The sequence below is a fragment of the Vidua macroura genome, chromosome 4 (assembly GCF_024509145.1).
Source record: "Vidua macroura isolate BioBank_ID:100142 chromosome 4, ASM2450914v1, whole genome shotgun sequence".
In the NCBI taxonomy this organism is placed as follows: Eukaryota; Metazoa; Chordata; class Aves; order Passeriformes; family Viduidae; genus Vidua; species Vidua macroura.
Genome location: NC_071574.1, coordinates 3480610 through 3506431, shown reverse-complemented (window position 1 = coordinate 3506431; position 25822 = coordinate 3480610). Strand labels below are relative to the sequence as shown.

The 25822-nt window shown below is 48.9% G+C and overlaps 2 protein-coding genes across 7 annotated transcripts in view; one reads left to right on the top strand and one right to left on the bottom strand.

The window, feature by feature from the left end:
* Positions 1-7014: 7014 nt before the first annotated feature.
* Positions 7015-14871, top strand: PAQR3 (progestin and adipoQ receptor family member 3). Of its 4 annotated transcripts, XM_053974913.1 has the most exons (7): positions 8162-8485; positions 8571-8733; positions 9701-9856; positions 10534-10731; positions 12117-12207; positions 12512-12660; positions 13080-13166. In XM_053974913.1, the coding sequence occupies exons 1-6, from the start codon at positions 8301-8303 to the stop codon at positions 12652-12654; spliced, it is 936 nt and encodes a 311-aa protein (XP_053830888.1). In that variant the 5' UTR covers positions 8162-8300; the 3' UTR covers positions 12655-12660; positions 13080-13166. The 4 variants fall into 4 exon arrangements, with proteins under 4 accessions (XP_053830889.1, XP_053830890.1, XP_053830888.1 ...); XM_053974914.1 differs by lacking the exon at positions 12512-12660 and having other exon boundaries at positions 7015-8485; positions 13080-14871; XM_053974915.1 differs by lacking the exon at positions 9701-9856 and having other exon boundaries at positions 7016-8485.
* Positions 14872-15440: 569 nt separating this feature from the next.
* The window catches only part of BMP2K (BMP2 inducible kinase), a 49947-nt gene continuing 39565 nt past the window's right edge, over positions 15441-25822 (bottom strand). The window contains exons 16-17 of one of the 3 annotated variants that reach the window (XR_008436641.1): positions 18288-20619; positions 15441-18134 (exon numbers count right to left, since the gene is read on the bottom strand). Coding sequence is in view for 1 of the 3 variants with exons in the window: in XM_053974912.1 (XP_053830887.1) it covers positions 19193-20619 (1427 nt within the window). In the remaining 2 variants the exon portion in view is untranslated. Of the gene's footprint in view, positions 20620-25822 lie in introns of all 3 variants that reach the window. The other 2 variants (XR_008436642.1, XM_053974912.1) reach the window with 2 other exon arrangements.

Here is a 25822-nt window from a genome sequence, read left to right as displayed (position 1 = left end):
ATAGCTTCTGGATAGCCAAGGAGGTGGGGATGAGGGCAGACCAGGCTGCCTGAGCACAAGAAGGATGACACCTTGGATGTGAGGTGTCAGTCATGTTCAGTGTGGTTTTTGTCCTGTCAGGCCCAGCCAGACTCCTCACAGGTGGCAGAGTTACCTGCTCTTCCTACTCAATGTGCAGAAGAGAGGGCCAAGCTGTTAAAGTCACTTTCCTACTGCAGGAGAGATTCTTCTGGGAAGTTAACCCAATCATGTCCTGTGGTCCCAAGGAAGCACAGCCTGGCCAGTACATCCTTGTTGTAGTCCCAGCTGAGTCTTTGCTATGGACTAACTCTCCAGCAAAAAGAACACCGTGTTTTATACTTGCAACAAGTATGCCACCACTGCTAACAACCAGGAAAACAACTGTGACTGCATTGCACATCCCCTTGCAGGAAAAAGCATGGACACTGTTATTCATACTTGTACTGTACAACTGTTCCCAAAATGTCAGTCTTCTCTAATGACCCTAAAGAGACTGAAAATTAAAGTGCAGTTCTGGGCAGGGAAGCGACTCTATTAAAAAGAGACAGACAGAGAGAGCCCATAGCTGTTCCGAGCAGCCTTCCAAGTTCTATATATTAACTAAGCCTATGCACCAAAGCCATGTTTTTAACTACTGTCAGCACTGAGGAGTCACTCCAGCAGCAATTGAGCAAGCTGTTCTGCCTCATGCCTCATCACCATTTCTCACAGCTCTGCATCAAAGCACCAACATTAGCAAATTCAGCTGCCCTTCAAACTCCCAACTCCAGTCAGGAGGAAGCATCTGCAGCCATTCAGCTCCTTGCGAGGCCGCGGAACAAAGTCCCAGCTTGCCAGGAGCACCCAGAGTAGCCCAGCCCAATGGCTCTCCGCGACACGTGGCCCTAGGACAGGCAAGGGAGCTGCGAACAGCTCCACATCCCCACATCGCTGTCGGATTCCCACTCCAAACCCCTCCCGGCAGCATGGATCATCTGCAGGCTTTCAGGAGTCACTCCTGCCATTCGGCACGTCGGCAGGTATCAGATTTCAGCGGGGGAAGAGCACACTTCACATGTTGGTAAGATCACTTCCCAGTGACACAGCACAGGCTGACACAACTGCGGCTCCAGCACTGTGCCTTCCGCGGAGCACAAAGCTCTCATTCCAGCAGTCACTCCGACGGCAGAACACCGTCAGAAGGCATCCATCAGCTTAGCAGACTGTAGGAAAACAGGAAACAGAATCAAGATGGGCTTTGGGCAAGAGTAGGAGAATTCTAACTCCTCACGGCTCAATGTGCACAGCGCAGACAGGGAGTTCAATCACTGCCTCGTTTCTCCCAGAACACTGGGTTACTGTCATTCTGAGGTCACAGGGAAAGGAGGAGCAGAAGCAGAACAGAATTCTCAAGACTGGTCAAATCCAAGTGCTCTGCAGCTGGACATGCTGGTGAGTTTTGTATGACTGATGAGACACAGTACACAGCATGATTTGTGAAATGAAATGGCAAGGAGGGTGTAACTGGAGAACAGAGGAAAATTCCAATAGATGCTTCTAAGACTGGAAAACAATCTTCTGTGGACCTTGCTTAATGTTTGACAACTTAAAAAAAATCAACACATTAGCTTAAATATGTGGAAGTAATAGATGAAATGGTCAAATAATTTGATGACAAAAGGGAAAAATTAGGTAGGAAAGCGGGTTACTGATTCCCTGCCCTCTCTTCTCTGCAGAGAGCTTTTAGTCCAAGTAATAGCTGAAAAGGAGCATTCCAGGTTTCCCAGACCCACATGGAGATGGGACAGGGGCATCTACTAGCATGAAACGTGGACAAACACAAGACCTTACAAAATAAGAGATTAAAAGCAGTTCCAGGGCTTGTTATACTGTACTTGGCTCTTCACCAACTTCCAGCCCTTCCTAATACATGGCCTCCTCCTCGGCACTTAAAAGCCTCCATGATTTAATGAAGCTAGACAGAGAATGAGGATAAGAGAGGGAAAATGACCTGTGTATTTTCAGAAGGTCATGGAATTCCAATTTTAGTAATCAAAGCAACTCAGGAAAACCTATCCAAAGGCAAACTAAGTAGCAAGGGGAAAACCCCAATCTGGCAGGCAGGCAACAATATCCACAGTGCAGTGAGCCAAACAAGACGTTAATTTCCTCCCCATTTCCTGGATCTTTCTGGAGCATTTTTGGATGCAAGGCAAACCTTCATTTTGATATCACCAATTCTCAAACTACACCACTGCTGCTTAGCAGAGATTGTGGCATTTAGCAACACAGGAAAAAAACATGATGTGCATGTGTTCATCTTGGCAGATGACGAAAAAACAAGCCAAAAGGAAGTGCAGTGAGATCATCCCAAATGTCAATACTCAGGCCTTGTTTGGGATTAAAGCAGAGCTTCATAGATCAGATTAAAAGGCCCACTAAAAGTTTGGAAGAACTTTTGGAAAAGGCCCAATTGATTTCAGCGTAGAAATCCTCATCAGAACCAAATGAGAACGTGTGTCTGTGGTCCTACTTACAGCAATATTGAAATACCTGGAGATATCCATCAGCACTAGTGAGGCTTTACAGCAAAATCCACAGGATGACTTTACAGAAAGGCTGGTTTGACTTTTAAGTGCCTTAGAAACACAATCCCCTTTGGTAAATCAAACTCCAACCAGGTGAGAGGAGCCTCCGACTGTTCCACAGGAACAGTCGGGTTCTTTCTTTAGCAAACTCCCAAACCCACATACTTCTCCAAAATTACTTTATGGAAAGTTGTCCACAATTCCTAGAGTTTCACTCTCAACATAAATACATCAACTAAACTTACCCCAACTAGAGAAGCAAAACATCTCAGTCAAAATAATTGGTCTAGAAATGCCTTCTGTTGTGGCATGAATTCCAGCTATGACAAAATTTTATAGGCAGACTGGAGTTAAAGAGACCTTTAAATATGAAAAACAAAAAACCCAATTCTGATGCGCCTAAAATTCAGGACTCCACAGAAGTGGAGGATTGTTTTTTTCTCTACCAATTTCACTGGAAGCAGACTGCTGTGCTAGGAAACACCACCCATATGATTAAGAATCTTTCCAAAGCAGCTTCTCTCTTTCCCTGAAAATCCCTGCAGTTCTCAAAAAAAATTTCTTTATTGCCCCCATACCACTTCCACCCTCAGAACATATCCAGAAAAAAAAAAAAACATTTGTCAGTTACTTCCAGTTCTTTCCGTTCAGGACTCTATTATGCTGCACAATTGTTCATGTGCATCTGCTTAATGTGGAAGGAAAAGATGTTGCTAAATTGGCAGCAGAACAGTGGGCTGGGCAGGAGAGGTGCCTTCTCCATTGTGTGCACCGGGCAGTTCTGCTGACTGCAAGGGCTCACGCAGCAGAAAAAAACCCAAATGCCATCCCTGCTCTTGCTATTGGCAGCTGTTCTCTTATCACCAAAGAGAATTTATTGCACCACTGACAGATGCTGAGATTCAGAAGCTGGAGCTGAAAGCCAAAGGGATTGATTAAAAAAAAAAATCCCTTGAAAAAAGAATTTATATTAAAAAACATATAGGAAGAGCCCTACCAAACCAAGTCACTTCCGTGCACACATCACATGACATCTCTCCATGGCGAGAGGAAAGAGGGAGCCGAGCCCCCACAGAGATGTTAGCAGGTCTGTCTGCAGCACTCCTGGAAGCTGCTCAGTGCTAAACCAAAGAGCTGCAGGAAACCATGGAGAACTTGGCCGCAAAATTCCTACTGGGGACAGTGGGAGGAGAGAAGACTTTCAGGGAAAAGGACCTTGAAATCAAGCTTTCTTGGTATTAAAGTCATTATCAAATACAAGATACTTGCATTCCTAGTGCTCTCTCATGAAGGGAATTGGTGGATCAGGGCTGTCTGGGATTTCTGTTCTTGCACACACACACACACACACACACACACACTTTGTCAAAGCCTCTTTCACTCCTATGAGGCTACAAGTCTTAGTTTCTTATATGTGACTCCACCGTGTACCAACATGCAGGAATCCACTGCACAGCTGCTGTGGCTACTCCCAAGAACTGGAGACAGGATTCCTGTGTTGTACATGACAAGGGGCTTTAATACCTCCCCTCCCAATGTCACACATGGCCGGGTGCACACGGACACTCCATGCACATGAACAGCTACATGGTGTCTGTGGCCGTAAAGCAGAGCCTGTACTTCATCCACAAGTTTTGCCAAATTGCTGCACACAGCATGCCAGTATATCCCTCCTGCTTCCTGTCCCCAGGGAAAACACAGTTTTGTTTATCACAGGCAAAGAAACCCTGAGCTATCCACCAACACTGCTGTAGACACAATGCAAAGGAAGACATGCAGTGCCTTCTGTCAACACTCCCAGGTGCACTTCCCTAACTAAGGCAGCCTGATATAAGGTTTAATTCCTGGGCTCTAATCTGTCTTTTCTGGAAAACTCAGAGCAAGCTGAATTCTCCCAGAGCAGCGGATTCCAGCAGTGGGGAAAGGAGTCCCAGACCACCTCCCATTTCCTTGTAACGTGGGAAGCCCCCGAACAAAACTCAAGAGGAGGCATTATGCCTGGCACTTCAGAAGAGGGCCAAACTGGGAGCCACGGCAACTTTAGGAACGCCAGCACCACCCCGATGAGCACTGCTAGGGGTGTGCAAGGCCCGGCCCCGCCGGGGCCAGCCCCGAACTCTACGGAATGAGGGTGAGGACGACAAGGCAGCCGGCGGGAGGCAGGCCCAGGTGTAGCGGCAGGACGGGCGGTAGCGTGGAGCAAGGCTGTCACCTGCAGGGAGAGCTGGGCATGAGCGAGGCGGAAAAACCAGTTTCAATGCCTCAAAAATCAGCAGCGAAAATATTTCCACCCTTTCAGTTTTAAACTTGAACCGCTTTGGGGTTTGCTCACATTCTGCCACCAATATTTCAGATATTTGGTTGGGATCATTGTTCTTCCCCCGGAAAACCAGAGCATAAATGGAGCAAACAGATCCTGGGATACCACACAGTCCAACCGGCAAGGTTTCCTTACCAGCTCGGCTCTAGGTTTCGAGCGGCAGAGCCCCACACCGCTTGTTCCCTAAATAATTTAAATGTGGTGCAGACGCACAGTAGCAACTTGGGGTGGTGCCTCGGGAAGGCCCGGGGACAAAGGATTCCCCAGGCGTTTATCACCTCCCCGGCTGAGCGCCCAGAGTCTGGGAGCTTCCTGCTGAGCCATGGGCTCTTGCAGTCTGGGAGTGCCTGGTCACCCTTCCGGAGCCGCAGAGCCCCGAGCCCTTGGCCAGGCGCAGGGTCAGGTCGCGGCTCCTTGCTGGGAGCACCGTCCATTCCTCCGCTCAGGGCACAACCTGCAGTGCCCCGGAGCTCCCCTGCTCTCAGTGTGCTCCTCAGCAGGCAGGGACAGTTCGGCTCCTGGGTGACCTCCTCAGCCACCTCTCTGAAAGGCTTCCCTACCTCTGTCTGCACAGCTGACTCCAGTCCCAACAGAAAAGATTATGGAACTCTCAAGTGCATTCATCTTTCCTCCCAATTAATCTTATCTGCCACGTAAAATTCGAGTAAAATTTGAGATGCAGTGTAGGAATTAGGGCAAGCTACTTACTTACCCAGGAAGGTCAATTTAGGTCAAAGCTACCTCACACAGATGGCTAATTTCAATCCCTTACACATACAACACAATTGTTCAATATACTCAAAATAAATAGTGTGAGTAATTTGAAGCTGCCCTAATTGTTTCTCAATTTCCCCTATTAATTTAACCTATAACACACCTCCTATCAAAGCTTCAAAGCTCTAACTTAACAGCCAATTAAAGCTTCTTAAGGGAAAAAAAAAAGTGCTGTCAGCGCCGATCGCCGATTTCTTCTGACTGAACCCCTTGAAGCACTTGGGAGTTCATTTAAGTTGCACTGGGCTTAGAACCAAAGTGCTTTTTACAGGTATAATGTTCTCAGTAAGCTAATGAGACAATGGACAATTAAGATTAATTAAGGTTTTCAACTCCGTATCAACTTTCTGATCACCCTTTGGCTTGACGAAAGTGGTCTGACTCTGGAGCAAACTAGAAATCCCTGGGTGTGTGAGTGGGAGCTGGCAGGAGCAGACACAGTTTTCCCCCAGCTCACTGAGATCTGGGGCTCAGCTACGGCTGAGGGTCCCCCCGCAGAGTGCCTTCTCTCTGTGCTTCTTTCCTAAATTAGTCTCACTAACCTCATTAGTGGAAAGCTTGGGTGAATGGGAAATCCTGAACCAGAGAAGCAGTACAGAACAGGAAACAGAAACTGAGTAAAACAGGAATGAACCATTCCGAGTCAGGCTCCAAATACATCCCAGGAAGTAGAAACACAAGCAAGTATATTAAAGCTAAGCCTGCTCAATTATTATTGTGAACAGGATTCCTCTGAGAAACTCCTGGGGTTACATGAGGGGGAAAAGGTACCCAGCACACAGCTCAGCTGAGCAGGAGGGAGGAGGGAGGTCTGAAGGGGCAGGAGCAACAGCGCTCTAAGGACACAGGAAGAAAATCTCAGTGAATGATTGATCGGTGCAAATATTCAAGAGCTGTTGCTGACCAAATCCACCTTAATTTGGGGAACCAAATGGCATAACACAAATCCAGGGGTGACACAGCACAGCTGGTTCTGTTGAACACCTGGCCTTGACTGTCAGTGTGGATTTTAACCTCCCATCATCCCCATCTTTTACTTCACATGACACATCTGTGCCATAGGACAACCCTGCACACTCCTCACATTGTTTGGTTTAATGAGACCAAAAACCTTTGCAGGGGCCTTCCCAGCACAGAACCGGCAGGGAGGGCCAGGTGAACCAGGATTACCCTGTGGCATGCTTGTCTGCAACATTGAAACAAAAGTGTTATTATTATACCTGGGGAATTACTGCTTTACCCCCACTACTTTTTTTCCTTTTTTTTTTGTTGTTGTTTTTTTTTTTTTATTCTTTTAATTAGCAAAAAAAACCCCACTAAAAGTAAACTTCTGGAAGAATCATTCTCACTACTAAGACTTTTTTGTTACTTCACAGAGTACACAGGGAAATCCCCAAAATGCTAGCAATCATGATCTCAAATTAACCAGACATTGCTCTTGCACAGTGTAATTGCAATTCCCACGGGGAATGACAGCCCTCAGTGTTGTTTGACCTGACAAGTGTGTTCCTGGCCTCTGTCACTGAGGTTTGCAGCCTCAGGCCTACCTGAGAGGAACGCCTGACTGGCCCAAAGACACGTCTCAGTTGTTTCGGAGGGCTGAAGGGTGCAAGGGGCTCCCAGGGGGTCCCTGCGGGTTCAGAGGTTCTGAGGAGTCCTGGAAGGTCTGAAGACTCTGAGGCATCCCAGGTCGAAGGTACCTGAGGGGATCCTGGAAGTCTGAGGGGTCCCAGAAGGACTGAGGCACCCCAGGGTGTCTCAGAGGGTCCTGAGGGTCTGAGAGCTCTGAGGAGTCGCAGGTCTGAGGGGTCTGAGGCACCCTGGGGTCTGAGGAGTCCAAGGCATCTCAGGGGGTCCCAGAGGTCTGAGGGCTCTGAGGTGCCCTGGTTTGGGGGGGGGGGGGCGGTTCTGAAGGTCTGAGGGACTCTGAGGACTCCAGGAGGTCTGAGGAGTCTGAGGCACCCCTCGGCTGGGGGACCCCTGGGGGACCCCGACTGGGTCTGAGGGCTCTGAGGGATCCCGGGAGTCTGAGGCACCTCAGGGGGTCCCGCTGGTCTGAGGTCTAAGATACCTCAAGGATCTGAGGAGTCCAAGGCGCCCCAGGGGTTTTCAGAGATCTGAGGGCTCTGAGCGGCCCCGGGGGCGTGAGGGCTCTGAGGCACCGCGGGGATCTTAGGACTCCAAGGCGCCTCGGAGGATCCCGGAGGTCTGAGGGGTCCTGCGGGGGTCCCGGGGGTTTGAGGGCTCTAAGGGATCCCAGAGTCGGACGGCTCAGAGGTCCCGGAGGTCTGAGTGCTCTGAGGCGCCCCGGGGCGCTCCGGCGGGCCCGAAGCCGCTGAGGTGTCCCGGAGATCTGATGAGTCCGAGGCGCCCTGAGGGCTCCGGAGCTCCGAGCGCACCCGGCGGCTCTGAGGGAGCTGAGGCGGCTCTCGGCGCCCCCTCGCGGTCATTGCCGCCACAGCACGGGGCGGAGCCGCGCAGTGACGCCATCGGCGGGCGCCGTGCGGTGACGTCACCACAGCCATTCCCGGCGCCGCTCCCGATCCCCATCCCCATCCCGATCCCGGCCCCCGGCCCGTGAGGGCGGCTTGGGGCGGTCCGATGCGGTGGCGGGCAGGATGCACCAGAAGCTGCTGCGCAGCGCGCACTACATCGAGCTGGGCAGCTACCAGTACTGGCCGGTGCTGGTGCCCCGCGGCATCCGGCTGTACACGTACGAGCAGATCCCGGTGTTCCTAAAGGACAACCCCTACATCACCGATGGATACCGCGCCTACCTGCCCTCCCGCCTCTGCATCAAGAGGTGAGCGCGCCCCGCGGCCCCGGGCGTCCCTCGGCCCCGCCGCCGCTGCTCACCCCTACCCCGCCTTGTGTCTCCTCTCCCCCAGCCTCTTCATCCTCTCCAACGAGACCGTCAACATCTGGAGCCACCTGCTCGGCTTCCTGCTCTTCTTCACGCTGGGCATCTACGACCTGACGGCCGTGCTGCCGGCGGCCGGCGCCTCCCGCGAGGATTTCGTCATCTGCTCCGTCTGCCTCTTCTGCTTCCAGGTGGGCGCCGGTGCCGGCGGGGCCGAACCCCTCCCGCTGTGCGGGGACAGCAAGGGCTCAGCGGCATCGCTGCTCGGGGTAAAAGCCGCCGCGGTTGGGGGGCCGGATCTGACCTGTAGTCAGCCGGGGGAAGCTGAACGCAGCTGGCATAGGAGAGAGTCCGTGGTAGTGGTAAACGAGTGCGTTTGTCCAGGCCGTGTCCCTGTCCCAGAGGTTCCGCAGTTTGAGGCGGCCTGAGGTGGCTCCAGGTGCTGCTGGACAGGGCCGAGCACCGGAGCACAGGGATCAGCCGTGGCCTGATGGTCGGCAAGGGCAGGAGGGCCGGTGGCCTCGCTTCTTACTTGTCAGAGAAATCTGCACAGCAGACTTGAGGCGTGTCTCCGGTGGAGCTCCTGTGCAGCACGCTGTCCTTGTGAGAGCACAGAGAGCTCCGTTTGTGTTCTCTGCAGGGTACAGGATGCCTTTGTACAGACACAAGTGGCTTTAGTGCTCCTCCCTGCTCCTGCAGAAGGCCAAACACTTCTCAAGGAAAAGATTTTAAGCCAGCCTTAAGGAGCAAACAAGCAGCCTGTGCCTAAGAGTTAAATTTCTGTGTGTTCCCTCAGTCAAGGCACACAGTGGGTGCTGGGCAGTCAGGACAGAGTTGAGCTTTGGGCTCTGCCTGGGGCACTTTGGCCCAGCAGAATTCATCCTCCCCCTGTACTGGTGCGGATGTGTCTCCCTGGAGCACTGTCAGCTCCCTCAGCCTCAGGAGCCCACGTGTGTTACTTGTACAACTGGTTACCATGGTTTGCAGCGTCCTGCTTCTCCTGCCAGAGAAGCTTTATGGCCAGCTGGCAGGGATCACAAGTGCCTGCACCAAGGTGGGTCATGGGCCAGGTGCCTGCTCCAGCTGCAGGGCTGAATCTTGCTGTGCTCCCTGCTCCTTTGTAAGGAATTAACCCTCCTCCTCTGGCCCTCTGTGTAGGTCTGTATGCTTTGCTCAGTAGGATACCACCTGTTCTGCTGCCACCGCTCCGAGAAGACCAGCCGGCGCTGGATGGCGCTGGATTACGCGGGCATTTCCATTGGGATCCTGGGCTGCTACGTGTCAGGCGTGTTCTATGCTTTCTACTGCAGTAATGTGAGTCAGGAACACGTGTCCTTGTAGGGCTGAGTTCGTGTGGTCTCACTGTAGTTTCTGTGCTGCAGGAAGGGGGTTCAGTGCAGGTGTCCAAAGAGAACAGGAGTTGGGAGGCAGGGATGGGAACTGGAACACGCCCCTCTGACCTCAGCAGAACTCTGCCAGCTGGAGACAGGCAAATGCAGGTTTTCCTTTCCAGCTGTTGATTGCACAAGCCTCAGGAAAATATTTAAATTTCTCTCAAGACAGGGAAACTTTACAGGTCCTACCTGTATCCAGTGCCTGAGGCTGGTCATGGGATGTGCCCCATCACAGATATTTTATTCAAACAGCATTGCCCACGAGGTAGCTGCTGTGAGGCAGAAACAACCTTGTTTTCCTTCCATCTAATGAGTTCCCTTCCAAGGCCTGCCATGGACATGGCTGTCCAGGAGCTGAACTGGGCTGGTGAGGCACAGGTGCATTGAAAACATTTGGTGCAGGAAGTGCTTGGAATGAAGGATGTGGTACCAGGTGCCCCCCAGGAACAGAGTCTCCTCCCCTCAGTGCCAGCTGACAAGCACAAGGCCTTGCACTCAGACCCATCGCAGCAGGGACAGGGTGAGGTCACTGAAACCTTCTGCCCAGAGCTGATTTTTGCACTCCACAAACTTGCCTTTGTTTCTTTCTGCCCTCAGTACTGGCGCCAGGTGTATTTGATCACTGTGCTGGCCATGATCCTGGCAGTGTTTTTTGCTCAGATCCACCCCAGTTACCTCACACAGCAGTGGCACAGGCTGCGCTCCATCATCTTCTGCTCCGTGTCTGGCTACGGAATCATTCCCACCATCCACTGGGTTTGGCTCAATGGCGGCGTTGGTGCATCCATTGTGCAGGTAAAAAAAAAATAAGGAAATAAGATTCCCTTTTGCTTTTCACTTGCCATCTTCCTTGAGTTCTCTTACACTTGGGGAAACAACGGGGAAGGAAGAGGAGTTAAAATCCCTCTAAGGACAGAATTCTTTTGGTTGATACCATCCATATAGGAACACTGAGAACTGTGTTGAGAGGGGATAGACAGCTTGGGAAGCTTCATTGTGTTGTGCTGCCCTAAAGCTGCATGGAGGAGAGGAATGCAGGATCCAGCTGTGTCTGTGCCTGGGCACAGAGCAGCCTGTGTGGGCAGACCGCACCCTTGCCAGGGCCAGGGGCTGAGGTGTCTGTGGAGCAGGAAGGAGCCTGTCAGGCTGCATGAGTGCTCAGGGCTGGCCGCCTCCACAGCTCCAGAGGGCAACCAGGAGACACTGGGATGATGGGATGATTATTTGTCTCCTCTTCTGTTCCCCAGGATGGCAGCAGAAATCAGCATTTACCTGCTCAGCCCTCTGTCTCCCACACAATCCCCCTCTAACAGCTCTTTCATGTTACTATTTTGCTGTTTTTTTCACCCCTTGGAATTATGCTGTGAAAGCAGCAGCCCAGTACAGCCAAAGGCAGTCTAATGTGCCCTGGTATGAACCACCCTGAAATCACTGCAGTTGCCCAGCAACACACCTGATGGTGCTGAAGGAAATGCTTCCTTTTCATAGTGAGCACAAACTGCACACACCTGAGCTGGCCTGGATGGATGGCTGGCCCCTGGGGTGAGGGTTCAGCCCGGTCCAGAGCTGCTGTGGAATGTGGCAGAGCACTACTTGGAAATAGATGTGGCCTTTATACAGGACATTTCACACTGAATATCATCTGTAGCAGTTGTACCCCCACGCTTCCCCATCTGGCTTCCCCTGGGATAACAGGGTGGTGTCTACAGTTCACATTTTGTTTCGCTACTTCAGAAAAATGGCCCACTTTTGGTAACAAAACATTCTGCTAACAAGATCCACCTGGTGGCTGAGTTGCTGGTTATTGACCACCCACTGTGAGCAGTCCTATGTGCAGCAGCTGGGATCCCAGCATAAGTGGGATGTGCAGTGCAGTGTCCCTCACCCTGGCTGTCCTGTGCAGGCTCAGGGGCGTGGCAGGTGACCTTTCACAGACACATGCTCTGTCGGCTGAACTGAGTAGCTTGCATGTAGAAGCAAGAGGCTGGAATAAAAGAGTTTCTTCCCACTCAGGCTTTCCCAGAGTTTGGCATGTGCGTCCCCATTGGATTTGTGCATAGCTAACACAGGCAGGGAAGGAAGATTCGGTGTTGTCGTGCCTTTTCCTTTTTTATCTTTAGGAACTTTTTTTTCTGTTTTTGCCTTCTAACAGAATAGGAGAGCTTCCTTTTCTTTTGCAGGAGTTTGCTCCGCGGGTATTTGTCATGTACTTCATCGCTGCTGTAGCTTTTCTCTTCTATATTTCCAAAGTTCCAGAAAGATACTTCCCAGGTAGGAAATTATCTTCTGGCTGTTTTCTTTTCTGCATTTAAGCTTCCTACAGTGTCACAGTCCTTGCTGTGGGTCCTGAACTTCCTGGGAGAGGACAGGCTGACCATGTTCCGCATGCAGTGTTCCCATGCAGAGTAAAAAAGTGGGATGAGGCAGACAACTTCCATCAAGTTCGTTAAAGAACTTTCCCTGTCACCCCTCAAGGGCGGGGTGTGGCGGAGCTCTGCAGGAGACTGCTGATTGCACTGCATATCTTGTGGCCAAATTTAACAGCTGAACTCTATGTCCCTGTTCTCCTCCACAGGCCAGCTGAACTACCTCGGCTCAAGCCACCAAGTGTGGCACATCCTGGCAGTAGTGATGCTGTATTGGTGGCACCAGTCCACAGTGTACATCATGCAGTACCGACACAGCAAGCCCTGCCCCGAGTACAGCACGGACTTGTGAGCCAAGGTACGGCTGTTGCCATCCTCAGGGAACAGGATACTCTAACCAGAGGCTTCGGGAATGCTGGCCTGAACCTCAGGTTGCTGCCCCAGAGTGGGTCCTGACTGGTGCAAATGAAAAGCAGGGATGTGATGCCAGGCACTCTGCTCACCTGTGCTGCTGCACTGGATGAGGCTTTGTGCAGCTGCTGGGCCCTTGAGCAGTTTTAGAGCAGGCTGGACTTAGCCCTGCCAGATCCCTTCCAGCTCTGTGTCACAATCTGAGTAGTCTCAAACCATCATTAGTACTTGTCCTTAAGTAGCCTTTTCCTCAGGCTTTTGTCAGGTTTTCAGTCTGCTTAGCATTGATCTGGATGTTGTGGAAACCAGATGAGTTGCCAATTACATATGCACAGTGATTTACCTCGTTTCCCTGCTCTATTTCAGAAGCAGCACAAGAGGATTTGTGACTCTGAGGGTCTGGACCTCATGTGAAGAGCTGTGGTGTCAAGGACTGAGGCAGTTCCTTTCCTGACTCCTGGACTGTTAACCCCTTGCCGGGACAGAGTGTTACTGCAAGCTTTGGTAAACAGAGCAATACTGCCTGGGGTCGGAGGGGCATTTCCTTCTCAGCCTGTTCCTGCCCTGCAGTCAAGTACCAAACAGCTCTTCCTGGAGCGGGACAGCAGGATGCTGAGCTAACTTGGCACGCAGATCCCAGCAGGATGTTTTGTTGCTTGGCAGACATGAACGGCTCAGCCAAGGATACTCAGGCCTGCACACCAGGTTTTCAGGGGGTGTGCACAGTTAGGAGAACACTCTTGGCAGCATGCCTGTAAAATTGTGGGAACTGTGGGAGCTGGTCCTGGATCCAAACCACAGGCCTGTGGACTGTGCATCCTTCAGCCTTTAGGTGGAAGACGTGCTTACACTTCAGCACTGGAACAGGAACGTATGAACTGGAATTCAGTGGATTTGTATCCTGCTCTGGATGAGCTCTTTCCCATTCTCTGGGAGATAAGATCACGTGACATCCTGCAGACCTAGATCTTCACTGCAGATCTTAAAAATAACCTCCCCCAAGGGGGGTCGTGGTCGTGCCAATGCTTGAAGAAATTTCTCTAGACCCCTTCAATAATCTGGAATCAGTATTTCAAAATTTCAGCAGTAGCACTAAGCCTGCGTCTCCACGTTTGTTGCTGTTTTGCAATCAGGGAACCTGCTGGGGATGCAGATCCCTGACTTTTGGCCTTTCCCTGTGTGCAACATGATACTGCACTCGCAGACACCGCAGCCCAAAAGGACTGGCTGTCACAATCCTTCCACAGTGCCAAGGCTGCTTGGAGTTTCAGGACGTGTTGTGGAACCACCTCTTAAGAAATGAACACCAGGGAGCCATTAAATACACTGGTTATTGTGCAGCTGCAGCCCAGCACCATTAAGCTCCAGAGGTGCCAGTCTTCAAAACAGCACTGAAATCCTTTGGACTTCCAGGTTAGAGGCAAGGATGCTCTTGGGACTAGTCCTACATGGCTGTGTCCTTGTGGAAAGGGCTTCCCTCTAATCCACTGGGAGAGGCTGGCTCTGTGCAGTGACTGTCTCAGGGCAGGCAGGCTCTGTTAGTTGCCCAAAGCTGCCTCCCTCTGGGCTAAGGCAGAGGAGCAGGACTGGTTTTCCAAGGAAATGTGGAGTGGAGGTGGAAGCTTACAGATAGGCACCTGAACACCTTGGGCATGGAGAAGGCAGGATAGGAACTCCTGCTGATGTGCTGGGCAGAGGGTGGTTCTGGTGCTTTTCTGTTGATTTTTTTTTTTTTAATTCCAGAAACAAGTATTGCAAAACTGACTCTGCATCAATGATTCAGCTCCCAGAGCTTTCAGCCTTTCAGTGTAAACACTGATTTTTTAATTATTTTTAACTTGACAGCCAAGCAAGTTTCAAGTGCACTAATTACTACTACTGAAGCCTGACAAGGAACTTGCCAGTGTACAAGTCTGTTTCCAGTGTTATATGTACAGTAATATCCCAGGAATGTGTCTGTGCTCTGAAATATTACTGACTTTAGCATTTGCTAATGTATTTTTATAATGGAAACCCTTAACTTCTCCAGCAGTTTTCACCAGATAAGGAAACTGATTGCCAAGCTGTACATTTTTACCTGACACAATTTATCAAGCTGCATGATGATCTTTGATGTACATACTGAACTTATAAATAAATTTCAGTTCATTGGCTTTTTCCTTGGAGTAACATCATTCCTGCTTCTCATGCAGCAAAACAGTAGATGTCCAATGGCTCAGCCATGGAACTTGTGCCACAGACAGGGATTTTTGGGGGAGACTCTCTAGCTGAATTGGCTGATGAACTCAGCTTTTCAGCCTACTACCAGTACTCTTTATTAACGGAGTCCTGCTGCTGCTCTATCTGTTCTTGACCATTCCCATTCTTACTTCAGCTCACCCAAGAGTAAAATCAATACCAGGAGCATTCAAACAACCTGCTCCAGTAAACAACTGCAGGAAGGGGTTCACACCACATTATAGCCACATCCAGAAATGCAGAGCTCAGTCCAGTGGCATTGGGAACTGTACATGATCTTTCTGCAAGTAAGGCTTTAAGGACTAACACTGAACTGAAGGATTTTTAACTGCTTGGGCACAGCAGGATGACTGGACAGCAAACACAACTACTTAAAACAGTTTTAAGAGAGTCACAGGTGCTTTCATGACAGCTACAAAGTCATTCGGCAGCAGCACTGCTTATAATGAGTAAATTAAAGCCTACACACGAAGACTTCACAATGCAGTGTTGAAGATCTGCAAAGGCACTGTTAACCAGGTTCCTTTATTTAACAACTCCAAGGGTTTTATGATATACATCAGTTTCACAAAAAAAGTTAAAAGTTTTCGCTTTAGTAGTACACAAAAAAGCTTTAGAAACTCCAAGTCTAACAAGAAATGGAAGTGTAGTTCAGGCAAGTGCACTTAAAAGCTGAATGCCAGCAATTTAAATATAGTTTCTATGCTCTTTAATAGTAGGTGATGCCTCAGTCACAACTTTAGCCATACACACCATCTCCTTGATTTCCTTTCAAAATAAGCTCTATGGAACAGTAACACAGCAGCCACCCTTGGTGCTTAACTCATATTCACTCAAGTCACAAACATGATTGTGGCTGCTGGGTTACCAACACCACAGCAACTCCAAGGGCTACGTGATGTGTGCGAGCATGTGTATATTTTATATATATCCCTCTTAGATATATAAAAATACACAATATAGTATAAAAAACTCCAGATAAAACTCTTTTTCTCACAGTAGCAAATATATCAACTTATTTTCACAGTACTTGGTTTTACTAACTGGGACACCCAGAATGATTATAAGCTTCTTCTTCAGACACTGGTGCTCACAGAGCCCCCTGCCACACACAGGACAACCAAAGCATTAATTGTATTAATTACACACCTAAGGGCCTTTTGAGTCTGGAGGCAAACACAACTAACTGGTTTTTCTTTCCATGACCACAGCCACAAAGTGGTTGTGCTTCTTAGGACTTTGGGACAGACGCTGTCTCCAGCAGCTGATCCTAAAAGGCCTGTGGCTTCAGTCCCTCGGCATGCTGAAGGAGAAGCTGTAAAAACCCATTGGGATTTCTGTATGGAAGGGAAGTGTCAACTCCTTACCTTGCCTTCTTGCTACCACAGGCAGCATGTACACGTCTACTGCAGCAAGGGCTTTCCTGATTTCAACTAAGGTTACATTGCAATCCACACACCCTGAAAACAAGCAAAGGATACCCCATTCCCTGACAGTCACACATTTCACCTCCTTTGAATAGTGGATAGTGGCTGTAAATAACCCCAAACTTGGTTTCAGTTGTGTATAAACTACATATACCAGGAAAAGCTTAAGCTTAGCGGGGTGCACCAATCTCACATCAACCATAAAAAAGGATAAAATAACTAACTCTAAAGAAAAAAAAAAAAAAAAAAGGTAAATTTAAGCAAAAACCTGATTGGTGTCTTGAGTATGAAGACCCAGGTTTGTTAAGGCCATTAGGAGGCAAATATCATGGGCCATAACTGGTGGCAGCTCTAGAGTCACTGGGGTCTGCAGCTTGCCTTTGCCTTATCTCTCCCTTCAGCTTTGATGTGCTGCAATATAACTACATAGAGACCCTCTGCTAAAACCCCCTGCAGCCCAGCCTGGAGCCTTGGGGTATAATTTACCTGATTGCTTCTGACCACAAGTCTGTCAATGCCCAGCCTCCTCCCTGCATGTCCAACAGCCCTCACCTCTCCTCCTGGGCCCTGGAGCCAAGCCCCAGGGCCATGTGCATTGTTAACCCTTCCCGTTGCTTTCCCACTGGGAAGACAGCAACAGCCTGGCTTTGGCGAGGACCAGCCACATTTAGGACCACAGTTTTCATCTCATTTTGTGTCCACCTCACTGCCCCATTTGTCATCTCGCTGTGTTCCAAGAGCTCTTCAGGCAGGTAACAGCTCTGAAAGACATTGAGAAAGGTAGCTCATAATAAACATGCACAGAGAAAAAAAAAAAGGGAAAAAGACTGTTAACCTGAGTGTCAGAAATGCTACAAAAATTGGCATGTGCTTCTTGCAGCCTTTGGCACCAAACAGGTGAGAAGAGCAGTAATAAAGCCTGGAAAGTCCTGTGTTGAAACATTTCTACTCAATCTCCTAAGGGCTTAACTCCTAAGCCTGGAAAAGGCACCCTGAAGCAGGCACAGCTGGAATATTCCACTTATACCCTGTGAGAACTGAAACTGAGGAAGATGAAGGTAGCTATCTATACACCATCACTATGAGCTATGTTCAGATTACAGAGCTAAGGGAAGCAATATCCCACACATCCCAAAAGATCACAAACTGATCCCAAAAGAGTCACGTGACTTGTTTTCCATGTGTTTTCAGTGACTACTGAAAGGGACCAAATCCCCCCACTGTGAGATCTCAGGATCACAGAACTTCTGCATATCCAGCAGGAGGCGTCGGGGGAAAAAAGCTCACAACCCTGAATATTTCACTTCACCTGTGACAGGGGGCACATGAGGACACCCGGCCACAAATAGGGAAGTCGCCCATGTGCAAACAGCCAGCTACCCACTCCTCAGCCTCCAGTGGAGCAGTACAGAAATGTGAGACAAGCCAAGAAGCCACCTCTTTCCATGTCCCTGTGAGGATGGCCATGGAAGCCAGGCTGGGCTGTCCCGAGGGGCACTGTCTCTGCACACAGTGTCCATCCTGCCTACACACACCACCAGCTTCCGCACCACAGGAAGCAAACCCTGTACTCAGCAGTGTTCACACCTCCTGCCATCACCTGAGGACCTCCTGGAGGTCCTGGGCAGCAGGACAGGGGTCCTTCCCGAAAGGCTCCGTGGGGTGAAATGAAGCTCAGCGGTCCGGCAGGCACCAGCTCCTGCTGGAACACAGGCGGGGCAGGAAGCGTCCCCAAAGCTCAGTGCATTTAGCAAACCTTAAAAGAAAATCAGGTTACAGTCATTTTATAAAACTGTTGTGGTAAAAAACCAACAGGTCTGAGAGAGGACACATTTTCTTTTCAATCAAAACCCAAGAGGAAAACAGACACAAATCCCAAGTTGTAATCAAACCAATCCAATGGCTGTACCTCACAGTCAACTCCGCAAGTCATCTGAAACACTCCACGTGCCCAAGGACAGCCCCTCTTCCAGTGTGCTGAGGAGTCTCCCAAAGTGCTGTAATCCCAGCCATGTTCCTGCTGGCTCACTCCCCCACACATTCAGGCTTCTCATAGATCAGTAAATCACCTGCTTCTTTAGTTTTGAGTCTACATTTCCAGTTTGCTACTTTACATTAATGGCACTTACTATTAAAAAAAATATTCAAAATTGACCATTTAGGCACACAAAAAAATAATCTGCCTTTTATGTCTGCAGCTGCATAGATGTCTGCAAGGTCCCAAGCCATAGCTGTGCTCTGGAATTCTGGGCCACAGCCCCTTGAGGATGTGGCTGCTTTATTTTTATGATTAATAAAGGTAGTTTTCACCTAGGAAGCAAAGACTTAGCTATTTCCAGCACATAATCTGGATATCAGTATGTCTTGGTTCTTAGGTCTGCTGAGACACGAAGAAGCACCGCAGTTCATTAGCCTCCTATACATACAGGAAGCATTTTCCATGTACTCCCTGCCTCTTCTGCTTCACTGGGGCACATGGCAGAGGGATGGAAAGGCAAGACCAAAGTGCACAATGATAATATGTCCCAGGGCCCCAAGTCAGTGACAGAGATTCGTATCCAATTCCTCACTTCATTCTGGGAGCCATCTCACATAAGGAAACAACACTTCTGATTTTTTTTCTCTTTTTCTTAAAAAGACCCAAATCAGAATCAGCTGTTATTTGCAACTCCATCACGCATGCAGGCCATTGCCTCCTCAGCCTGAACAAGCTGTACAACCCAGGCTCCTGGCATTTCAACCATATAAATTACTCCACTAAACCTTTATTAAGGGACTTGGAGAGGTGGAGAGGGGGGAACCCATTGGAAGCCTCTACTGTTTAGAAGGGAACGGAGCTGCTCCAAAGGGATCTAACTCCAGTGCCTGCTGTGGTTGGCTCTGTGTGCTCTGCACCACCAGCTCTGTGAAGGGCACTGCACCAAAGTCATCTGTTTTCAGCCCATCCCCACCGTGAACGGCCCCATGCAAGGAGCTCTGCCTCGGCCTGCCAGCCACCACGACTGTGCCGTGGTCCCCGCAGCTGTCCCCAAAGCCCTGGTGCTGGGCATGGCGCATCAGCTCTGGTGGGTGGAAGGGTTTGGCTCCGAAAGGATCCAGCAGAGTCTCGTCTGTCTGCAGAGGGTTGGCTCGATCCTTGCTGTCGGTCAAGGCCACACTGATGTTCTCCTTGGAGTCCGAGATGGTCAGGAACTCGTTGCTGCTCTGGGAGTCCCTGCGGCCGGCCTTCCTGTGCCGGCGGGCGCGCTCCGGGGTGCGGTAGCTGGGTTTTAGCCCCTTCTTTGTGCTGGTGGGGGTACCGTGATGGCGCTTCCCATTGCTCTTGGACACCTCCTGCTTCATGCGCCTCTGGCGGGAAGACAGCTTCTGCAGGTTCCGCTGCTGCTTCACCTTCTGCTGCTGCTGCTGGCTGCCTGTGATCTCCTCAAACGGAACCAGCCCAAACAGGTCCTGTCTACTCCCAGCAGACTTGGGGACAAGGGACGGCTGAAATGGGGTGCAACCAAAGATATCCACGCTCCGTGGAGAGGTGGGGGAGAGCAGAGGCTCCATTCCTGACCCCTGCCCATCTCGCTGCGGCACCTTTTTGCTGAAAGGAGCTTTTATGAAAACATCAAAGTCATCCTGCTCTTGGCTGGGAAAAGCCACCTGAGAAGAAACATCTTTGTCCACTTTCTCTCTTGCCTGAGGCTGCAGAGGGAAAAAGGGCACAGCTCCAAACACGTCAAATTCTTGGCCAGAGTTGATCAGAGTGGTTGGCACCTCAGGCAGGGACATAGGCACTGAACTGGGCTCTGTGATTTCACTGCTGCCCACACCATCTCTGAACCGAGTGCTCAGGAGCCCTTCCACACATTTTTGCTTGGTTCGGTCACAATCAGAATCAGAGCTCTGCTTTTCTTCCTCCTCTTCTTCCACCTCTTCCTCAGAATCCATGAGGAGAGGTCGGTGGCCTAAATTCTCTGGTTCTGTATCATTGTCATCATTGAAGTCCCCATTTTCTCCATGCAAGACTTCTTCATCCTCCTGTTCTTCTTCTTCCTCACTGCTCTTGGGAGAAGGAGGATCAGATTCAAAATCACTCTCTGACTCCTCACCACCTTTTGTCATGTGTCCCTCTGCACTTTTCCTCCCTGCCCGGGGATCTCTAAATGCATGGCTCAGTTTTCCAGCCTTTGTTGGGGTCCCTAAGTTATTTCCTTGATTGCTGGCTGAGTTATCCACTTGTTTTCCAGGGGAACCTGCAGGTCCAAAGAAAAAAGCAAATGAAAACTTAACACATAAAAAGGCAAAACTTGCTCCACACACCCCACAGCCACACATCCCAGAAGCTGATGCAAACATATATGCTGTACTTAGGGAGGGAAATGAGCTAAAAATCAGATTTGACATTTCAAACAACACACATAAAATCAACAGACAGAGCTGCCAGCTTTACTTCTAAAGCACAAGGTGCCTGGAAATATAGTACCAGTATTTGGGGGGCATACAGAAGGGGCTAATGGACACAGCTGATCTCTAGACACAGCTCTTCAAACCCAGTCATTACACAGCCACTCTCCTCTGGGGAAATGGGAGGCAGCAGGATTTAAACACTAATTTTCTGGTTTTTTAAAGCAGCTCCTTCTAACTTCTGCAGCAACTGAGGCACAAAAGCTCTTGCTTTTCCTCAAGTTTGAGAGCAATGCTTTCTGCTTTGTGTCTAAATGCAACCTGCCAGCTCAGCTTCTCCATGGCAAGGAAATTTATCTACTTGTTTCCCTATGCCAGCTTCCTCCCTACTATTCACTGACAACTAGAACTGAAAGAACAAATCACTGATGAGTCTTTTGTGGTGTGGTTGTCTTGGGAACACTGGAAGCAGTAAAAATTTTGCAGCAGTACAAAAAAGAGATGGCAAGAGCAGGCAGAGCAGGGGAGTGCACAGCGGCACTAGCACCGCTCTCGTCACTAAGCACACCCAGTTTCTCCCTGTGTCAGTGCCCCATGATGTGGGGAGATGTCTTCAGGAGGGTAACTGCCTCTGATTCCTACTGGAAGAGAAAGAGAAGGTGGAAAATAAAAACACCCAAGTCTTCACTGGGTAAAGCACACTTGCCCTTGAAATGTCCTCTTGGCCACAGACAGGGTGCATAATGTTAGCTGTAATGCCAGTAACAGCAGCGAGAATTCACCCCCTGGCAGGCCCAGAGCCACGGCCCACAACTTGTGTGCTACTCTGCCCAGAGAGGCTGCCAGGCACCCTGGCACTGGGGACAAGCCTCTCACATCTACAGCATCTGACAGCAACTGGGGCCAGGACTGCTCCTGTGAAAGCAGTCATTAGAGAACTCTACCCACAGCACTGCACTGCACCCCTGATCTCACCCAAGCAAAATTGATGTCTTCCACTTAGGGCTTTGATACACAAACACTGACATTTAACCCCTTCCATCTGTTCAAAAGATAGAAAAAGCTAGGGATGGCTACAGGCATCTTCAAAAATCATCTTCAGCTACTTCTCCAAAAATCACCTTCAGTCAGAATCCATCTCATAATTCTTGTTCTTGCAATATATCAAACAATTTCTCAGCTAATTCCTTCTTTCACAAGGAAATTAACATGCAACTTCCAGGCCAAGTCAGATTCTTTTCTTTCTATGCTCCAGTTTTACAAGAGCCATTTCTTCCATTTTTAAAGGGAATTAAGAGCGATTTCTTCATCCACCAGCTTCCTCACTCCTTTGCAGCTACACTTAAAATAATCAAAATACAGCAGCAATACAATTCATGTAAGGATTTAAAAACAAGATGACCACAATGACTAAAACCATCAGGTGATTAGGGCTTTGAGCTGTTTCTTCTTGCCTTCTGGTGTCAGATTGATTCTTATCTACTGTAATTTTAAATGCTACATATTTGCTTTACCCACTAAATTAGAATCTGGATTATTTTGCTGCTTACTTTAGATTTCCCAAAGGTACAGCTTTCACATTGCACTAGAAAACCCCCCTAGCCTCCAAATCCTGCTGTCTCCAATATTTACTGGAACACTAATGTTAGCATAAATGCAAATAGATTTAAAAGAAAAAGGGACTACTTCCAGGCTAGATGTTAACACCACTTCCACAACAAAAGGCCCAAACTTTTTCTCTGTGTCCATTCCACAAGAGTTTACAGTCCCATGGAATGGTTAGATCGTTGCACTTCATCTCAATATGCAGTAAACAACTAATGAGGCAATTTTTTTTTTCAAGGAAGAACTGAATCACAGTGTTACCTAATATATCTGACTTTCCAGAAGGTTTAAGTATTATTTGTTAAGTGCTGCCACAGTCAGAGTCCTGAGAAAACAAACTGTAACAGGCACTGACAAGACAGAACACCTCTCCCACGAGCAGCTGAGCTGCCTAAGGGGCTGTCAGAGGCACACGAAGTGCAGCTCTCAGCCCCAGAGCTCTCCAGACAGACGGCACAGCAAAGAGGACGTTTCCCACAGCACACTCCATGCACGGGCACCCCAGCTGCTCCAGCATCCCAACAGACCCACCTGTTACTCACAACTGTGATTCCTGCTGGCAACACACAGCAAATCATCTTGGGAATCAGGCATCAAGACAACCCAGCCTTTCCATCCTAAGGTTTCCTCTCTTCAGTCTAACAAGTACAACCTCCAGAGGAACTTGGATGAAACCAGGAAATCCCTCTTGCTGGAGACACGCATCCACAGCAACACACAAGCCAGGTATTTTCCCCCTGTACTTGGAGCTCTAAACCACTCTTCAAGGAAATGCTGAGCACCTTCCTGGCTGACAGAGGCACACACAGGGGAAGTGACTGAATAGCCAACGAGAACACAAAGTTGGATGCACGTGTTGATTTTTACTTTGCCCACAGCAGTCTGTCCTGGCCCTGGTCAGTTCTGTGGCCTCTTGCTTCACTGACGGCAATGCCATGGCACACTGGACATAGCACACACCAGCCTTTTTGCTGGCAGGAATGAGGCAGTCCACAGGAAAGGGAAGCTTAAGGTGCATATTTGTCAACATCTGTCCCTGCACATGAGAAAACATGATCCAAAATGTCTTAATTTTGAGGCCACTCAAAGACACAGCAAAAAGACTTTTTCCCATTCTAACAGCACAGTCAGTAACAGCATCTCAGCTCAGCAGTTGTTTCTGAAGAAAGTTTCCAAATTTCTAGCTCTTCAGCTGAGATTGCTCCTTCTCCAGTCTCCTTGCCAGAGTTAGCAATGTGACTTGCTTATTGCAGCACAAAACCAGTGTCCAGGTATTATGTACAGACTGGGAATTATCCAACAGTGACCAGAAACTTGAAATCTCCGCTAGGAGCTCACTATTATCAGAGTTGCAGAGCCAGCATGTATGACCCTACATAGACCATGTCACCTGGAAAGCAGGTGGCACGCAGCAAATGATGCTGTGAACAGCAACTGCTCCCGATATGTGGGTTTGAAGAAAACGCTTGTACTCCAAGGAGGATTTCCAGAATGGCGACATCACTGCTCCCACACTGGAGTGTGTCAGGAGAGAACAAGTATCTTCCTTTATCCTTCTGTGTGTGTTGAGGACAGAAATAACCAGAGCCACCTGCTCCAAGCAGAAACTACTCTAAGATACTCATCTTGCACACTTTTAGCCCTACCTGGCCAACCCTGAGGGAGCAAACCATCTCCGCGGCTGTCTTTGCAGCTGCAGTGGCTTCATGTTAACCTCAGGAACAGGGATAAAACTGCATCAGACAAGAATCAAAACCAATCCAAAGAAACAAAAATGTCCTCCCTAGAATTATGGTATTTTAAACTAAGATAGGAATAGTTTTGGTCTTCTACACTACAGTTGCCCCCATTTCACTGCTAATCAAGTTAGCAAATGAAATGGAGCACTACACACAAACAATCCCCCAAAAGGGAAAAGCCCCTGCTTAATGACAATTGAATGCTCTGGCCAAACAGATTTCCAGACTGAAATGTTGTGTCATGTTGATTTCATGCAATCTTGTCAGGCTACACTGCTGCAGAGATATTCAGATACACATTTACACAGCACGGCTGCACACTGGTGGCAACATCTGTTTGCAATGTGCTGCTCAGATTACCACACTTTTAATCAGGTTTGCAGCTTGTAGGGAACAATTGTTCTTGGCTCAAATGCGGATGTTCCAGGTGGAACATCTTTAATCATATAAGAAGATCCCAATCTTCAAGGAAATTTTCTGTTCCGATGTTCTTTTTCGAGACACGGGATTATAAGAGGATGAATTCCCTCTAACAACCACAGTAATTACATGCCTTCTGCTGGTTCTTCATTTTAGGGTATGGCGGGGATAGCCCAAGAGTGGGGCATAAGAGCTTTAAGCTCCCTTGGAATTGGGAACATACTGCCACCATCATTTCATAACAATTTGCCACATGTCAGCCCAAGGATTAGTGGCAGGCTGCAACTAAATCTGCACCAGTTCTCTGACAACAGCCAGGGCAGCAGCTGCTCAACACTGTAATGGATTTACACATCTTATCACCTCTATTTTCAAGAGCAACAAAAATGGAAGAATACCACACTTGTGCCTGGCACTACTGCTGACATTCTTTTAAATAATGACTCCAGAGATTAAAGAGCAATATAAAAAAGTAGTGTAACATGCCCATGACTGTTGCAAGATTTGAAAAAACTTAAAAAAAAAACAGTAAATCATTTTGGACAGAAAATGCAGACCCTTGGCAGAGCCCAGACATACCATTTATACCTGTGATGGGTGAACAATTGCAGGTCACTTAGGAAGGGGTATCTAGAATAGGTGAAGTTGAAGATCTTGACACAGGGAAATATCCTGAACCTGCATTCAGCAAGCACTATGAATAACTGAAGCCACAGCCAAGAAGGTACAGAATAATATCAGCAAAGCTTTCAATGAGGACAGATATTGACAAGAACTTACTCTGGCAAGTTAGCTAAACCTGAAACACTCTACAACACCCAGATCACTGCACACAGGTCTGGGCACCTTTAAACAATCAATACCAACTGTTGGCAGGAACCAATTTTTCAAGTTCCAAAAGTGGCTCAAGTCTTTTTTGTTTCTTCTGGTCTGGTATTAGTAATTTCTTCTTAAGTTCTAGCAAGTTAAATTTCTTCTTAAGTTCTGTGTCTCACTGAAAGGCCCAGACTGCACAGTGGTCCCAAGGCTCCACAGCTGTGGTACAGAACTTGCAGTGGTTTGAAACCCTGTTGGAAGCAGTACACAAAAACCAAGCGAATGATTAATCATCCCCCATGTCTGCTCCCACCAGGACATCACACATCTCCGCTGTGACGCCGTGCACATCCAGCAGCACCTACTGCAGCAGGGGATTCCCAGGGATATGTCCAATGCTCTGGATGACTCCCATGGCACTGTGTCTGGCACACAGCCGGCTGGTTTTCTGCAAGATCCACACAGCTGGGAC

What these genes read in the sequence shown, in the direction of transcription:
- PAQR3 (XM_053974913.1), top strand. Translation starts at nt 8,301, where the DNA reads ATGCACCAGAAGCTGCTGCGCAGCGCGCACTACATCGAGCTGGGCAGC. An exon ending in TCTGCCTCTTCTGCTTCCAG is followed by an intron (nt 8,734 to 9,700) that starts GTGGGCGCCGGT and finishes CCCTCTGTGTAG; the next exon opens with GTCTGTATGCTTTGCTCAGT. An exon ending in TTGGTGCATCCATTGTGCAG is followed by an intron (nt 10,732 to 12,116) that starts GTAAAAAAAAAA and finishes TTTCTTTTGCAG; the next exon opens with GAGTTTGCTCCGCGGGTATT.